Source organism: Rhinolophus sinicus, linkage group LG06 (genome assembly GCF_036562045.2).
Source record: "Rhinolophus sinicus isolate RSC01 linkage group LG06, ASM3656204v1, whole genome shotgun sequence".
Taxonomy (NCBI): Eukaryota; Metazoa; Chordata; class Mammalia; order Chiroptera; family Rhinolophidae; genus Rhinolophus; species Rhinolophus sinicus.
Genome location: NC_133756.1, coordinates 156296078 through 156314007, shown reverse-complemented (window position 1 = coordinate 156314007; position 17930 = coordinate 156296078). Strand labels below are relative to the sequence as shown.

The 17930-nt window shown below is 48.3% G+C and overlaps 1 protein-coding gene across 1 annotated transcript in view; it reads right to left on the bottom strand.

Annotated features, from left to right (window-relative positions):
* The window catches only part of DTX4 (deltex E3 ubiquitin ligase 4), a 33405-nt gene that overhangs the window by 7157 nt on the left and 8318 nt on the right, over positions 1 to 17930 (bottom strand). Inside the window, exons 2-7 of the mRNA XM_019754057.2 lie at positions 16221 to 16944; positions 10075 to 10136; positions 9585 to 9746; positions 7761 to 7822; positions 6726 to 6878; positions 4348 to 4509 (exon numbers count right to left, since the gene is read on the bottom strand). Coding sequence (XP_019609616.2) covers positions 4348 to 4509; positions 6726 to 6878; positions 7761 to 7822; positions 9585 to 9746; positions 10075 to 10136; positions 16221 to 16944 — 1325 coding nt within the window. The remainder of the gene's footprint in view (positions 1 to 4347; positions 4510 to 6725; positions 6879 to 7760; positions 7823 to 9584; positions 9747 to 10074; positions 10137 to 16220; positions 16945 to 17930) is intronic.

Sequence of the window (17930 nt, the reverse complement as noted above, 5' to 3'; positions counted from 1 at the left end):
AAATTCATTTCTTACAGTTCTGGAGGCTGGGAAGTCCAAGATCAAAGTGTGGGTAGATGTGATGTCTGGTGAGTCTCCACCATATGATTTGTTTGGTTTCACAGGCTCACAGCTGGAGGGTAGTTTGCTTCAGGATAAATCATACCTTGAGTCTCACCCATATCTGATTTAGGTGATATTTAGACAAGACTTTGGACTTAGATGCTGGAATGAGTTAAGACTTTTGGGCATACTGGGATGGAATGAATGTATTGGGCATGTAAGAAGGACATTAATTTTAGAGGACCAGGGGTAGAATGTTATAGACTGAAAGTTTGTGTCCCCCCAAAATTAATATGTGGAAACCAAATATTCAACATGATGGTATTAGGAGGTGGGGGCCTTTGGTAGGTGATAAGGTTATGAGGGTGGAGCCCTCATGAATGGGATTAGTGCCCTCATAAGAGAGATCCCAGAGAGCTCCCTTTCCCCTTCCACCAAGTGAGCACACAGAAGGAAGATGGCGTCTATGAACCAGGAAGAGGGCTCTCACCAGACACCAAATCTGCTGGCACTTTGTTCTTAGACTTCCCAGCCTCGAGAAATTTCTATTTCTGTTTTTTAAAAATATTTTTATTAACAATATAGCTAACATACAATATTATATGAGTTTCAGGGGCACACCATAGTTGTTCAACATTTATAGACCTAAAGAAGTGATCACCATGGTAAGTCCAGCAACCATCTGACACCATACTATGCTATCATATTATTGACTATGTTCCCCATGCTGTACATTACATCCCCATGACTTATTTGTTTTATACCTGGAAATTTGGACCACTTATTCCTCTTCACCTTCCCCTCCTTTACAAAATTTTTAAATTACAGTTGACATTCAATATTTTATATTAATTTCAAGTGTACAGCATAGTGGTTAGACATTTATTATAATGTAAGAAGTGATCTCCTATGCTTTACTTCACATCCCTATGACTATTTTGTAACTACCAATTTGTACTTCTTAATCCTTTCACCTTTTTCACCCTGCCCCCCAGCCCCTTCGCATTTATCACCCCAACAAACCTAGTACCCATCTGACACTACACATAGTTATTACAATATTATTGACTATATTCCTTATGCTATACCCTACATCCTCATGACTACTTTGTAACAACCAATTTGTACTTCTTAATCCCTTCCCTTTTTTTCACCCACACCCCCAACCTCACTCCCATCTAGCAACCATCAAAATCTTCTCTGTATCTATGAGTTTGTTTCTGATTTGTTTGTTTATTTTGTTCTTTAGATTCCACATATAAGTGAAATCACTTTTCATCTGTCTTTCTCTAACATACTCCACTCAGTACAATACCCTCTAGGTCCATCCATGACACCACAGATGACAAGAACCCATTCTCTTCCATGGCCGAGCAAAATTCCATTGTATATATGTACCACCTCCTCTTTCTCCATTCATCCATCAACATATACCCAGGCTGCCTCCACATCTTGGCCATTGTAAATAATGCTGCAATGAACACATGGATGCACTTGTCTCCTTGAAGTAGCACTTTGGGTTTCTTTGGATAAATACCCAGAAGTGGGATTACTGGGTCCTTTTTTTGTCGCTTGTAATAGCCTTTGTTTTAAAGTCTATTTTGTCTGGTATAAGTATGGCTCCTCAGCTTTTTTGTTTGTTTGTTTCCATTTTTATGAAATATTTTTTTCCATCACTTTAGTTTCCATCTGTGTGTGTGTCTTTCAATCTGAAGTGATTCTCTTATAGACAGCATATGTAAGGGTTTTGTTTTCTCATCCATTAAGCTCTCCTATGTCTTTTGAGTGGAGCAGTTAATCCATTTACATTGAAAGTAATTATTGACAGATATGTAGCTATTGCCATTTTATTATTCATAATTTTGATCTTATCCTCCCGTTTTAAGAAGTCCCTCTAACATTCCTTGTAATACTGGTTTGGTGGTGTTCTCTTGCTGCTTTTAAGAGTCTCTCTTTGTCTTTAACCTAGGCCATTTTAATTATAATGTGTCTTGGTGTGAGCCTGTTTGGGTTCATATTGTTTGGGACTCTCTGTTCTTGTATGTCTATTTCCTTCATCAGGTTAGAAAAGTTTTCAGTCATTATTTCTTTAAATAGGTTCTCAATCCCTTTCTCTCTTCTCCTTCTGGTATCACTATGATGCGAATGTTGTTACACTTGATGTTGTCCCAGAGGTCTCTTAAACTATTCTCATTTTTTTTGGATTCTTTTTTTATTTTTGCTGTTCAAGGTGGGTGTTTTCTGCTACCTTGTCTTCCAAACTGCTGACTCGATACTCTGCTTCATCTAGTCTGCTGGTGATTCCTTCTAGTGCATTCTTCATTTCAGTCTTTGTATTCTTCACTTCTGACTGCTTCATTTTTATGGTTTCTATGTCCTTTTCTATGCTTGCTATCTCTTTGTTGAAGTTCTCACTGAGTTCCTTGGGCACCCTTATAACCACTGTTTTGAACACTGTCTCCGGTAAATTGCTTGCTTCCATTTTGTTTAATTTCTCCTGTTCTTTTATTTGGGATGTATTTATTTGTTTCCTCTTTTTGACTGTCTCGATGTGTTTCTTTCTATGTATTAGGTAGATGTGCTATGTCTCCCAGTCTTGGCTGAGTGGCCTTATGTAGTAGGTGGCCTGTGGGACCCTGACAGTTTCCCTGGTCACGTGCTTCGGGTGCTCCAGGAGTGTCCCTTGTGTGGGTTGTGTGTGCCCTCCTGTTATAGTTGAGCCTTGATTGCTATTGGCATGACAGTGGGTGGGATTGACCCTCAGGCTGATTAGCTGTGGGACTGGCTATGTCCATAGCTTATGGGCTGCTGTGTGTGGGGCTAACCCCTGTGAGTAGGATTTTCCACAGCAGGCTCTGGTGCCTGCTGAGACTGCCCGTTGTGTATGCCACTTGTGGGGCTAATTGCACAGTGCTCTACTGTGCTGTGAAGCCAAGATCTAGGTATGTTGGTTCTGGGCCTCTTGGGAGGGGCTCTGATGCAGGCCTAGGTCACCCACTGCCTGTAACCCACTGGGGATTACTTGGTAGGAGCTACAAAGTGATCCGCAGTTGTTCGCTGCCAATGCTAAACCTGGAAGCACGTGGGAGAGGCCACACTGTGAACTGAGGACGGCTGCCGCCAGTACCGGGCCTGGGGTAGCTCCTCAAAAAGCCGGGACACCCCAAGGCCTGCTGCCACCTGCCAACTCCCTTAGTTCAGCCACTGATAAAGACTCATGCGGTATGCAAGTTGGGTGAGGCAGGGTCTCAGGGAGTCACTAGAGTGGGACCAGTTGTGTAGATTTTGGTACCAGTGCTGATCCTGGAGCTACTCAGGAAAAGTCTCACAGCACACCAAGGCCAGTCGTTGCCCTCCTGTGGCCCATGGACACTGACAGTTTTCGGAGAAAGAGTGTGGTGTGAGGAGGGCAGGGTGCTTGCTGATAAAGTGCCTCCAGTGTTGGGGGAGTTGGATGGGTCAGGGTCACAGTGAGTCAGCACAGCAGAGCCCAGGACCTAACCAGGCCAATCAGATTCAAATTTGGCCATAAGTATAGGGGGCGGGTCCAACACATTAAAGAGGGTAGCTGCCTGCCCGGCTGCATGGGAGCAGGACCCCACACAGGGAAAATACTGACTGTCCTCCAGCCCTGGCCTCAAAGCCACACACCTCAGTCTGCTCCCTGTATTCCTCTGACACCCCTCAAGTCACTGTCCCTCCACTGGAGCCCAAGGTGAGTGCCTGCGAGTGAGTGAGTCTGTGCAGGGGCCCTTTAAGAGGGCGTCTGGGTTTCCCAAAATCTTCTGTCCCACCTGGATAGTTGGAATCCTCACTGTTTTTCACAGCCAGATGTTATGGGGGCTCCTCTTCCTGGCACCAGTACTCTGGGCTGATGAATTTGGAGTGGTGCTGGGGTCCTTTGCTTGTCCAGGGGGAACCTCTGTGGCTGAGATATCCCTCCCTGTTTTCAACCACCACACAAAGGTATGGGACTAGCCTGTTTCATGTCTCTGCCCCACCTACCAGTCTCAATATGGCGTCTTTATATCCTTAGTTATAAAACTTCTTTTCAGCCAGACTTCAGATGGTTCTCCAGGTTGATTGTTCTATAATTTGGTTGTAATTTTAATGTGTTCACGGAAGGAAGCAGGCATGGTGTTTATTCTACTCTGCCATTCTGGATCTTCTCTATATTTGTTTTTTTTTTAAAGCCTCTCAGTTTGTGGTATTTTGTTACTGCAGCCTGAATAGACTAAGACAAACATTTACCTGCAAACATTTAAGCCTAAAATAGTAACAGTTGTTGGCTAAAGCTGGGCTCACCTGAATGCCAGGTGGGATGCTGTAGATGATACGGATGGTTTTGCAGTCTGGGTGGCCAGGCAAGGAGTGTGGGATAAGGTGGTACTCCATCTTCCCAGGAGGCTGGGTGCCTGTCTTCACCCCATAAATGGTCTTACAGGTTGGACACTGCAAACTCCCATCCTGAGGAGACAAGGCCAGAACAATGAGCTTGGGGAACAGTTTCGGTAATAACTTCCCCACCCAACCCCCAAAAATGCCAGAGGTAAAGATCCAGGTGGATAAAAATGCATCCAAGTGAGTAATGAGCCTTAGTCACTCCCCTGCACACGTCCCGAGGCCCTTTCTGCTTTCTCCGAAGTAACTGAAGGTACATTCCACAAAAAGCCCCATACTCCATGCTGAGGGACAGGTAAGAGAGACCCTGTCCTTGAGAAGGAGACCAGGCTTTGCACTGTAACTTGGGGCTCTATTGGGGGAAGGGAGATGGGTGACTCTGGATGCATTGATGTAAGGGGTCCTGATTTCACAGAGGACCTGCCGAGGTGTCCCCTGAAAGGGAGGGAAGAGAACCTGGACAGTAAATCCTATCTCCAGGATCACAAGAAGAAAGGGACTGAGGAGAAGGAAGGCATGAGTGCACAGGGAGCAACGTGTGTAAAAAAACACTGTCGCACAGCTGGGACCAAAGCTTTCCAGGACACCCGCATCTCCTCGGGAAGACAGGGATCCTCTGTGGAGCTATTTACGGACATTTCAATTCAAGCTCTACACATTTAAAGGCATAGCTGATATTCAGGACAACAGAGTTACTCCATGTGATCAAAGGATGGGAACGCAAGGCTTGGGATCAAGAAGCCAGGGTCCCACTCTCTGCTCTGGCCTTAACCAGCTTCATGACCTTGGGTGAATCACTCCGTTTCTCTCTAGGCCCTTTTCTCCTCTCTTTTGTATAAATAAATGAATAAATAAATAAATAAATAAATAAATGTTTCAAACAAAGAGAATAAAGAATCATGTTTTAAAAAACATTTTTAAAGCACCATGGAAATAAACGCAGAGGTACTAGATTAGTCTTAAATATAGTCATCAAAAGGGAATGAATGTAATAAGAAATCCCTTTAAACCCAAAACAACCTCTTAACATGCAAAGTGCCAATGAAACCTTTTAGTTTAGAGTCAGGACAGTGAGCATGGGAGACAGCTATGCATCATCCATTCAGGACTGAGGATGCCCTTCCTGAGACAACTGAGAAAGAGCCCCAGCATTTTGGGAAAGTCAATCATAGGGCTACATAAAGATGAAGGAAAATTAATTAATAAAATTAATTCGTACAATGTGTTAGCCACAATTAATACAAAAGAAGTATCAATTTGAATCATACTAGTAAGAACACCCTATAAAGCAGGTATTGTTTTATCTGCACTTTCCAGATGGAAAAATGAAGTCTCAGAGAGTTGAAAATCTTGCTACTAAGCCCAAGTTCAATCTTGGGTCAGCTGCCTGTCTTGCCTCTACTCTTTCCCACAGCAAGAGAAGTACAGAGCAGCCCCCAAAATCCAGACATTGTTTGGATGAGTAAGAGGTTGGAGGCTATCAGGGAAATCTCAGACTCTGATGTAGTCCAAGCTGAGCCTGCAGAAATGAGTAGGGCTTGACTTCATGGAAATGGGGAAAGACAGTTATCACAGGCTCAGGAAAAATCATGAGAAAAGTCAAGGATTTAGAAAAATCTAGGACATTGTAAGGAGAGAGTTATCATCTAAGGACGCTCCCAGATTCCTGGACACCAGCTGTAACAGGGGAAGACTGCTTCACTGTCAGTAATGGACAGCTTTGCATAACTCCAACAGAGGCATCTTAAGGGACTACCAGCGATACCCAGGAAATAATCTGTAATGCTTTTGAAGGGGCAATCAAGGGTGTTCTGAAATTGCCCCCCAAAATGAATGATAACTGAAAAATCACTAGTCCTGGAGAAGGAAGGGTGATTGGGAAACCCATCTACATCAGTAGGAATGAACACTCACCATGGCTATGATAAGAACTTCCTTGTACCTCATTGATGGGGCCCAGCAATGGGCCATGACAATGGACCACTCCCCTCAGAACCCTCAGGGACAGAAGTCTATACCTCTCAGACCATCGTGCCCAGTGTAGAGACTGGGGGCAGTAGGGTAGCATAGCACACAGGGAAGGTAAAGACAGGTTTTGCCATATTATAATTTTGTGGAGGACATATCCTAATAAGAACAGCCAAGCTCATCACTCCTGCTGCTGTGGGATGCCTTTAGGACTCCCCAGATCACCTGGGTACAACCCCAATAGGGCCTTCATGCTCTGGCTCCTTCAGGGCCCAGTGCAGGAGGTGGCAGCAGCCCTATAGGCTGGCACTCACCTTGTTGCCATTGTTGTACATGGCAACCAGGCAGTAGGTGTGGTAGATGTGGCCGCATCTGGACAGCTTTCCCACCAGGTCAGGCTTGACCGTCGGCTGCGGGCCCTTGTAGCCCGAGGGGGCCGTGAGGCGCTCCATACAGATGGTGCAGTCCTGGGGGTAGCGGGGGACAGAGCAGAGAAGCCATCAGCCCTCACCCTGCATTGGTTCCTGCGTGATCAGAGGTCAGGTGAGCTGTCACTGCTTCTCTTCTGGAAAGCCCATAAACCGGGGTATATGGACCTTTGGGAATCTAAATACAGTGTTGTCTTGCTTTACACAACAGAAAAATTCCTGAAATAATTCCTGGTGTCGGTATAAGTTAACGTGGGCTGGCCAACAAAATTACAATCTCCTTGAGGTCTGTGATGACGCACTGTCCTTCCTCAGTGTCCCTCAATGGCTAGTGACGGAAACAAATGCTTGTTGATAGACCCACTGACAAACTTTTATTTAAGCTGAACTTCTGTAAAGGAATTCTAATTCTAGGGTACCAGAGGGGCTGCTATTTAAGTAAGTCTACAACATGATTTCTCCACCTGGCACTGTTGACATTTGGGGAGAGACAATTCTTTGCTGCGGGGGCACTGCAGGGTGTTTAGCGGCATCTCTGACCTCTACCCCCTGATATCAGTAGCACCCTCTCTCCCCTGAAAGTTCTGCAAAATTGTCTCTGGTCGAGAACCACTCCCTTTACATCAAGCTCCCTTTACAGCCAGTTCCCACAGCTCCGCAGGCTGTTTTTCTGAAATGCAGACTGTCATGTTAAGGGAGTTTAGCATTGATCAGCTCTTTGCTGAATGGGGAGGTGGGAGCAGTTAAGCTGCAGCTCAGGACCACCAACCTTGGAGCCCCGGTGGGCGTCCACTCTGACCATCTCTGTACCTGTCAGGACTTAGGAAGCAGGTCTTAGCTGCATTGTGCGGAGAACTCTGACAGGAGAAATGCTGGTGGGTGATGGGGAAGGGGAGCCCTGCCCGCTCCCCCTGCACTCACCTCCTCTGGTGGGTGCCGGACTTTCTGCAGATACTTCTTCAGCACTTCTTCTGGGGTTTTACCTGTGGGGACAGGGTGATCAGTGGGCCACCAAGACTGAGACAAGGGATCAAACAGCCTTGCCAACCTGGATATGACAAAGAAGAGCGTTATCAGTGAGGTTTACAGCAGGAAAGGGGAGGAATTCATTCAGCAATTGGATTTAAGAATTTAAAATGGGACCAGGGGATAAAGAGCAAGGGAGGTGGTGTGAGGAGGAGGGAGGTGCTCTCACCTTCCTTTTCCCCTTGCAGTCATTTCCCTGACTATTTGCAACAAACCCACCTTTTAGCTGAGAAAGACTGAGTGGGTTTCTCTTCCATATAATCAGAGAGCCTGGACCTGCCCAAACGATGCGATAAGATAACTGAAATGAAAGCACTCTGTACACTGTTAGGCTTATCACATTTATTTTACAATGTGCTAAGTACTGTCTCCATCTACAATGTGGCGTCAAAGTGATATTATTTTCATGGGAAACCAGAAAGTTATGACCACAGCTTCAGAACAGTCTCCTTTGGCTGTTGGTGGTGCAGTCACTGCCAGCAGATGTAGCCCAGCAGCAGGGAAAGGCTGACACTCTTGGAAACGTCCTGACAGGTGCAATGATCCTGGAATTCCTCCCGGGACTGGACTCCTAGGAGGCAGCCCAGCCTGGAAGCAGGGGATGGGATGACACGGCCTCACAAGGAGGCATAGAAAGAAAAAAGGGTCAGTGCCTCCTTGGGAGTCTCTCTTGACTTCTCTAAGCTTCTGTTTTTCACCTATAAAATGGGGAAGTGCAATCGCACTTAAGTCAAAGAATAGCTTTGACAATTAAATGAGCTAATGGACTTATAGCCCTTTGACACATTGCCGGCTAAGGGTATGCTTTGTGCTATTAATAATAACAGGAGAGTGGGAAAGTGCAAAATCCTGTCATTTCCTATCAGATTATGAGCAAGGCAATCGAGTTCATTTCAGCAGAGGAATTTTCACAGACTGGAAAAGTAGGACAAGGGTTTGAGGAAGTGGATCATGAAACAGCCCAAAGCTGGATGCAGGCCCTTCCTTCCCACTGTCCTGCTTCTCTTATAAGAATTAAGCTTCTATTAATTGCGAGCCTATTACTTGCCAGGCCCTGGGCTCAGTGCAATATACATATGATCAAACTGAAACTTCACCACACGTTTGCAAGGTGGGGGCTTACGGGTGAAGGTCAAAACATTTAACCATCAGTGCCAGGGACCAGCAAGACCAGCCACAGGGCTGAGCTGGGTCCTTTCGTGCCATGGCAGGCACAGGTTGACCCCTTAGTTGTGGGACTGTGAGCAGGTAGGAAGGAACTTCTGAAAGAGGGTTCAAGTGTCCACAGTGTCTGGGGACTCTAGAGGGACACAAGACAGTGCATACTTGCCAACTGTCATGGATGCTTTCCAGGCCATGCCTGCTGGCTCCTGCTTGTGAGTGTTTTCACCCCATTGTAAAGATTAAGAAAACAGAGGCTCTCTGAGGTCACACACTTGCGAGTGACAAAGTTGAAATTTGAATCCGGTCTGTTTGGGTACCAGTGCCAAATTTTGCACTGCATTCTTGTATTTCTCAAGGTGTCTGCCTCTGATCCATACACAACAATTCATTTTGGTATGGTCATCAGAACAAGGGCAAGTTAGGCCGGCTTAGCAGATGCAGAAATGAAGGCACAGGGGGTAAGCCACGGGGGTGACCCTCAGGAATGGAGGCAGAGCAAGGGCTGGGAGCCAAGCCCTTGACTCTCAGTCCCCCAGAAGGTAAGGTGGCTGATACCTTTCTTGGCCTGTTTCTTGGTGGTCTTGCGGCTTGTGTTGGAAACCCCTGGAATGGATTTTATTTCGCTCTTGCTGACGGGGGGCGGGTGGAGGACCAGCTTTGGTGGCCTTGTGAGACACACAGGCAGCCCGGCTGCACTCATGAGGATCCCAGTGATTCCTGGAAAGGCAGAGCATGAGTGCAGAAGGCGGACAGTCAGCTTTCCACCCCCCATCTGGGCCCTCCCTCCCATCAACCCACTCTCCTCTTCTCCAACAGAGTTCTCACAACTCATGGATTCTGTACTTACCCTCTACTTTTCCCAGAAATGGGTCCATTCGCTCATCTTCAACAGCACGCTTTGCTTTTAGCAATCAGTTCTCCCCAAACTCTTCCTGCTCTTCAGACCCAACTCCTAAGATCCCTGTTTGTTTTAACACCTGAGTTCTCTTCCTTACAAATACTACCTATTTTTCATATTTCTACCTGAAACCAGGGTTTCTCTTACCTGCCAAGGCAGGATTGACAGGACTAGACCCATTTAGGTTCTTCACTGGAACAGTGGGGACCCTGTGAAAAGAGCAGATGCATTATGGTTTTGACACGTTGAGACAAAATTCATCAGTATTGAGACCCCAAAATTTCACCCACTGAACAGCTTCGCCCTTTTGTATAGAAGCTACTTATCCTTCCGCAGCCAGAGGGAATACCTTCAAAACCTCAGTCAGATCATGTCACTCCTCCACTCGGAACCTCAAAACTCAGAATAGCTCTTCAGTGCATGCAAAGTCCCAGCAAGGCCTACACAGCCCGGCATGACCTGCCAACACTCCCCACCCCGGTCCTCCTGTCTCTGTCCTCCCCTCATCTCACTCCCCTTTACGCGGCTCCAGCGGTTTCTCCTACATGCCAGCCACGCTCCTGCCTCAGAGCCTTTGCATATGCTGTTCCCACTGACCGGAAATGCTCTTCCACCAGATAGCTGCCTGGCTCCCTCCTACAACACCTTCACTCCTGGCTCAAATCTTACCTTCTCAGTGAGGTTCCTGAGACCATCTGATTTAATACTGCTACCCACTCATCCATCCCACCCTGGGACCCCCAAGCCCTCTTACCCTGCTCTTTTTAAAAAAAATTGTTTTCCCTAAGGAACTTATAATCTTTTAAAATAAGTTGTTGCTTATTATCTCCCTTCCTAGAATTGAAGCTCTACAAGGGCAAATACCTTTTTGTTCAGAGTCTGACACTAGTAGGAATTCAATGAATAATACTTACTGATGGAATGAAAAAAAAAAAAAGAAACAAGTTCAAACCTGGGTGTACATAACATAGTCATCTAAGAAGCTTTCAAAAAAGAGCCCCAGGCCTGCATCGGAATTTCCAGCTGTGGGGCACCAGAGTTTGCATTTTTACAGGCTTCTGCTGAGAGGATGCAGAGGCAGCCCATCCCCAGTCCAACATTTGGAAACCATTGCTCTAACAGCTGTCACGTCTCCTTTTCTCTGAGAAATAGAAATACCAGGCAAAGCCTCCTTCTCTCCTGTCCTTCTCCCAAGCACCTCAAGCCAAGCTGGAGAGGAGACGGCACAGCTGCCTGGGAAAGACGAGGCCTCCCACGGTGCCGACTGGAGAAATATGGGGTGTGCGGGGCTGGGTCTTGCGCTATTCCCCCTGCCCCCCAGGCTTCCACAGCTGGGCTCAGAGGGCAATGTGGGCTTGGAGAGGCCAATGGCCTGGGTCACAGATAACTCCAGGAGCCAGACAGCCTGAGAGGCCAGCAGTTCTGCTACGGGGGTGGGGTGGTGCTGGAAAAACAGGAGGAGGGAGAAAGAGTGTGTTGGTCTGTTTATTTATTTAGTTTATTATTTGTTTATTTGTTTCTTTATATTGAGCCCAACTTTCTGTTGGATGTGCTGCTAGATGTTGGGGACACGGTGGTGAACACGAGAGCCCCTGAGTCTTCGTCCATGTGTTACAATTGCTGAACATGCACAGAACCCTCATACCAGGCATGATTCTAACTGCTCACAACATGTAATCTAATCCTTCCAATGATCTGTGCAAGAGGTGTTGTTATGATTCACCCCATTTTAATAGGCAGGGAAGCTGAGGGCACAGAGAGGTGAAGCAAACTTGCCGAAGATCACACAGCTAAGGATTTGAATTCAGGAAATCTGGTTCCAGAACCCATTGTTTTAGCCACTCTGTGCCATCCTTCCACCACTCCATGCTTTAGACACAGAACATGAAGCTCAGAGGGTAAAGGAATAAACCCACAACTAAGACAGGGGAGAGCTGGAACGGACCTCAAGGCTGAGTGGCGTGTCTCTCTGTCCCCCACATACCCAGGGGTGCTTCCCCAGCTATGCTGAGTCTTCCAGGGCCTCTGTCACTTCCCAGGGACCATGACATGTGCACCAGGGTTAAGAGAAGGATGTGGAAATAACAGATGTGGGAGTGTTTGTGTCTCAGCAGGCCACCAAAAGCTACTTTTCTTAGGAAACTGTCCCCAGGATAAATCAAACCCAGATGGGGGAGGAGAATTCAAAACAAGGGAAAGTCGGCCAAGAAAAGAGGCACCATCTAAACCCTGGGCTCCGACCCAGTACTGGGACGGGGAGTGAGGAACACTGGGTTCGAATCCCAATCCTGCCAGTAATGCCTTCACGTCTGTTATCTTTTTTGAGCTTTAATTTCCTTACCTATTAACTGTGAGGGTCTGTGGGTAGAAGATGCCAGGGTGACTACATGACGATTTCCCACCCCAGTACCTAAGAATCAGGTGACAGTCTAAGCGCTGGGTCCCCTACCCACAGTTGAGTGGCCTCCTTACCTGGCTCGGTCTGGAGAAGGAGTGAAGGTCCGGCCTCGGGTGCCTGTCCCCCGGCTCTCCACCAGGGGGCAGCGTGCCATCTAGCCCCGCACCTGCCTGTCTGTCCCCCTCACCAGCTCCAAGGCCCCTGCTCCCTCCCGTTGATAAGTAACTGTGATCTGGGTGACAAAAGCTACCTTTGTTCCCGTAAACTGGACTGGCAGGTTTCCACACCCAATTTGCTTAACCAGGAAATAGTCCAACCCTTAGAGCACCCCCCTTCCCCAGGCAGCCCAAGAACTCGCTCTGACGAGAGGGAGGGTCTGCACACATGGGGCCCAGGAGCCCCGTGAATTCTGTGAGAGAGGTGGGTGTCCCTGCCATGCCAAGAAAGGGACAGCGTGGCGGAAGGACTTGTCAGTGGGCTCTGGGTGACACTGGGGCTGGGGGAGGGCGAGCATATTTGTTTATGAAATACAGAAATGTAAAAGTCCAGCTTCCAGTCCGGCTGTGCACTGACGTGGGCTTTGGGACAGCCACACAGCCTCTCTGCAGTTGACCACATCTGAATCACCACGACTGTAAACAGGGCCCCCTAAATCTCTGTTGGGGGGTCCCTGTGAGGATTTAGGATCCAGAATAAATACTTTGTAAACAGCCAAACCCTATGCAAATGTGGGTGATTATTTACATTTTTGTTTCCCAACTGGAGGAGGAAGTTGGGCTTGATATAGTCTTTTCCTGCTGTAATATTTCAATTTGCTCAGATGCTTGAGGACATCACATGTCAGGTACCACGCTGAGTGCGGGGCAGTACTTAGGACTGTGGAGCTGACACGGACTGATCACCCCTCCCCCACTGTTACTGGGTAAAATGAAAACCATGGAGACTGACTGGCCTGTGTAGTCCACACAGATCACAACCTGTTGGGGCCCCAACTTCATATGCCTGAGCCCTCCTTCTAGAAATTAGCAACCCAATGGCAGGCATGTGTCCACATTCTCCAGGAACTCAGCTCAGCCAAAGCTATCTGCCTAACCACTTGCTGGCCAATCAGAAGATATTCTCCTCCCTACCCACATTCCATTGGGCTGATCCCAGTTATGGAGTGTGCAAATTTTAATTTCCATCCCTCAAATTAAAAACAAACAAACAAACAAACAAACACAAAACGAAGGAAAGAGAAAAACCAGCAAGGTGCCGGGGAGGAGGGTCAATGGCGGGAGCATGGCTCTGCAGACACTGTGCTGAGAAGCAGTGTTTTTCTTGGAGTCATGAGCCAAACCAGGAATCCTCAGGCAGAACAATGGTCTTGTCTCTCCAGCAACCGAGGCCTCGCTGGAGATAGAGGAGCCTCAATTCTGGAGGAGAGGGCCAGAGGGGTGACTCCCGCCCTCTGCTGTACAGCCCCTCTCTCTGTTCCATTTAGAAGCCCCCTGCTTGTGTCTCTGAATAATTCACAGGATCTTTTGTTCCCCCCAAACCCTTCTCTCCATCCCACTTCTCCCACCCTCCCTGGTCTTCCTTTCTTCCGTGGGAAAGTTACTTGAAGAGGTCATGGGCAGAGAGAGGAGGGGGAAGGGGCCATTGGACGACAGAAGGTCGATGGCAATACCAGACAAAGGGAATAAACATGCTAATTAAATGGCCAAGAAAGACTGGAGGAGAAGATGGTAGTGGGGGTGAGGGAGGTGGTAAGAGGTGAAAAGGAAAGGGCTGGAAGATAGAGAGGGGTAGCGAGGGGCCTCACTTGTCAGGAAAACAGAGCAGAGAAAAAAACAACTTGTTTCTATAGCCCTTTTGAAACGGCACTGCCCAGCCCTCCACCCTATTCTCTCGCTCCAATTCTACTGGCTGGCAGAGGGAATAAAGCAGAGAGATAAAGAGCTGCCGATTCCCTCATTGGGATTTAAAGCGATCTGGGGTTCCTTTCCCTCAATTATGGCATCGGGTCAGTTGGCATTTGTCAAAGGTGCCAGAAATGAGGTGGGGCTGCTCAACTTTGCCTTCAATTCAACAGTTACACAATTACACAGTGGACGTTCAGTAGATACCTGTGAATAATAACAACTAACGACACTAGTGGCTAATTATGACTGAAGTCTTCCTATGTACAAAGCATTGTGCTAAATCTATATATCAAGTATTGCATTTAATCCTCATGGTAACTATATAAGGGAGGTGCCATTATTATCCCCATTTTACAGATGAGCAAACTGAATTCAGAGGATGCAAAACTTGCCCCAAGTTACACAGCAAGGAACTTGGGTTGAAGCCCAGGTTCTGGTGGCTGGGTTCTTATCCACGTCAGCAATCACCCTGAACTCTGCCCGAGGCCCCAGGATGCTGTGTGACAATGTGGAGAAACTGAGCCAGAGGCACCATTTAGGTACACAGTCCCCTCTCCCAAATATTTCTGCTCTCTCAGAGGCAGTCATATAAACAGCCTATGCATCTGACCAGCTTTTGACCATTTATAAATTGCCTTTACATACAATAAGTAGCTAGGCTCAAGCAAAAAGAGCAGTAGACTGGGAGACTAAAATCTAGGGTCAGCACCCATTCTGTAACACACGAGCTGTGTGGCTTTCCTTGGGGAGTTAATTCTGAGTTAAGTGTCATGCTTGACACTTGCATCACAGGGTAAGGGAACAGGATAATGCTGGTGAGTGCACCTTGTAAACTTAAGTGGAGGTTTTCACAAACATTTCATGGGGTAGTCAGGGCAAGCATGAAGACCCCCATTTCACACATGAGGGCCTTACACAGATTCTGCAGCTCATCCTTGTGGCAGAGGCAGGAGTAGAGGCTGGGCCTCTCAGTTTGCAGTGGACCTTCTTCCTTCTCTCCTCCCAGTGCTGAATCTCTATGAGCAGAGACCCCCCCTTCTGGGCAGCCTGAATTCCACACTCAGGTGTCCCACCTAATGCTAAAACCACTCCTACCTCCTGGGACTCAGGCGCTGCAGGCAGGGCCAGACCCCTCTGAAGAAAGGGAAGATTGGACGGCTATGAGAGGCCAATCTCATGAGAAACCAGGGGCTGGCAGGCAAAGGCTGTGAACACCTGGGTCACTCTCATTTTATGATCGGGCCAGACCAAGATCATAAAAAGCAGTAATCACAGAACCTACAACATCACCAGGTTGTCACAGAAGTAACTGAGACCATGCATGGAGAATGTCCAGCATGTGGGCTGTTATTCCAATCTGGAGGCAGCCCTCCGGTTTCCAGAGAGACCAAAGGAAAGGGACAAACCCTTATTTGGCACCTACTGCATGCCAGGCACCATGGGCGTGCTGGACAGGAAAGTCTGGCTCAGACATCACACTTGCTAAAGTGTGACTCCTGGTCTCTGCCGATGATTAGCTACATGCCCTTGAGCAAGTGAACTTCTAATTTCTTCATAGGTAACATGGGATCAAAATGCCTACTTCACAGAGTTGCTGAAAGGATTAAATGAGGTTATAAAGCCCCCAAACTAGAGCACGGTGGGGGCACAGTAAAGGTTGCCTGCTATTACTGAATATGCATGATCTCCTTTAATCTGTACAGCAACCCTGAGGTGAGTATTACAGCCAGCATTTACCGAGGAGGGAGCTAGGGCTTTGTCCCCATCACAGGGCTAGTCAGAGGCAAAGCCTCAATCAGATTCCAGAGCTGTGGGCCTCCAAAGGCCAAACCTTGCCTCACCCACCACACCACCTTCCACATGCAGCCAGGGCCAGACAAGGTGATGGGAGCTTAGGTCTTGGTAGCCCCTCCTCCATCTCTGATGCAAGATCAGCCCTGTGCTACGCCCCAGATGAGTAAACGCTGGAGGCAGCCACGGGAGCACCTTACCCGGAGGCGATCAGCACCCGGGACTGGGCGATGGCCAGTCGCTGCAGGTTGGTACGATTCAAAGTCGCCAGGGCCACCCTTCCCGTCTTGCTATTGGCCCCTGGGGGGCTGGCAGGAGAGCCCGCAGTGGCCCCTGCCGCTGTGCTGGAGGCTTGTCGCCGGATTGGCTGTGATGGAGCGGTCTTTATTGGGCCTCGAATGGTGCCCGTGCTGTCCAGTGGCTTGGCCCCAGGGCCTGATAGTGGTGGCATCTTGACTGCTCCAGATGGGGGCATGTTCTTGCGGGCCGCTGGGGGCTGCAGGGGCCCAGCACTCCCGCTGACCACTGCTGCCTTGACACTCATCACCAGGACGCACTGTGGGCAGGAGCAGGGCGGGCCGGGGGGCGAGGCGGCCGACCCGGGGCTGGCTGGCCAGGACTGGGCCTTTGGCAAGGTGCCAGTGACCATGGGGTAGATGAGATCAAGACGCCGGCGGACGCGGCGCTGGCGCTGGGTCTGCCGGTTGATCTGGCCCATGGTGCTGAAGTCAATGACGTAGCTGAAGCCAATGGACGTAAGGTCGATCCAGGGGTGCTGCTTCTCGTAGGCGTGCTGGATGGCGACGCCCACTTCCATGTCATAGGGCGTCCAAGAGCCGTTGTCGTTCTCCCACTCCCACACCACGCCCTTCCCGGGAGCCGAGGACGGGTCGTAGTAATTGCGGCGAACTGGGCGGAGGGTCCCTGCCAGAGGGGGGCAGAGGAGAGGGTCAGGGTCAGCAAGGAGTGAAACCGAATTGTGTTTCACTAATAGGCCAACATTAAATGAGTCCTACTGTGTGCCGGGCACTAGGCTGCCTGTTGAGGTATCAGCTGTGAATGAGACTCATTCCTGCCTTTTAATCTCTGCAGTCACACAAGGGTGAAAACAGAGGAAGAGGATGGAGCAGGCAGTGTCAGACACCAGAAGGAGCACCTCCTGGTGTGGGTTCCGGACACCTTGGTCAGCAGCCAAGTTCGCTCACTTACTAGCTGCTATAGGCCCCTGGGCCTCCTTTTCTCCCCTGAGAAACAGGATAATAGTGACATTGCTGAGTTTTTGTGAAAGTTAATTGTGACTCACTTATTCAACAAATATGCATTAGTATATGCCAGGTTCTAAGGCATATAAAGCCCTCGACACACAGTAGGTGCTCATAAATATCATATCCCTTCTCTAAATGCTCCTCTAAATGCCCCTGCCCTGAGGATTAGAGAGGAAAAGGACACAGGGCCATGGAAGCCCAGAGGGCAGGGGAAGACTGCCTCCTTCCAGGAAGGAAGCAGAGGCAGTGGTGATGGAAGGAAAATCAGGTTGAGAGCACTCTCTCAAATGTCCCAGCGTTAACTCTTATATCAACAATAGTAATGGCCATAAAAATAATTTTCTGTTTATCTGATGTCTTTCTTCCAAGAAGTTCAAACTCTTCTGAAGAGAACATTTTAATTTTTAGAGTCTTGCTGTTGGTGGGGGTGGGGTGGGTGGGGGGAGGTAAGAGGCCAGGGCTGTTGCCGGGGAATAGTACAGTGGACATGAGCGTGCAGGACTGGAAGGGGAAACTAAGCCTGCCACCATTGCTCTTTATCCCTGTAACTGTCGCCTCTTTCTCCCCTACTCACCCCAGACATGCATTCAGACCCATGCCCACCAGGGCTCATTTCATGGGTATCATCATCAAGGCTGAAGACAC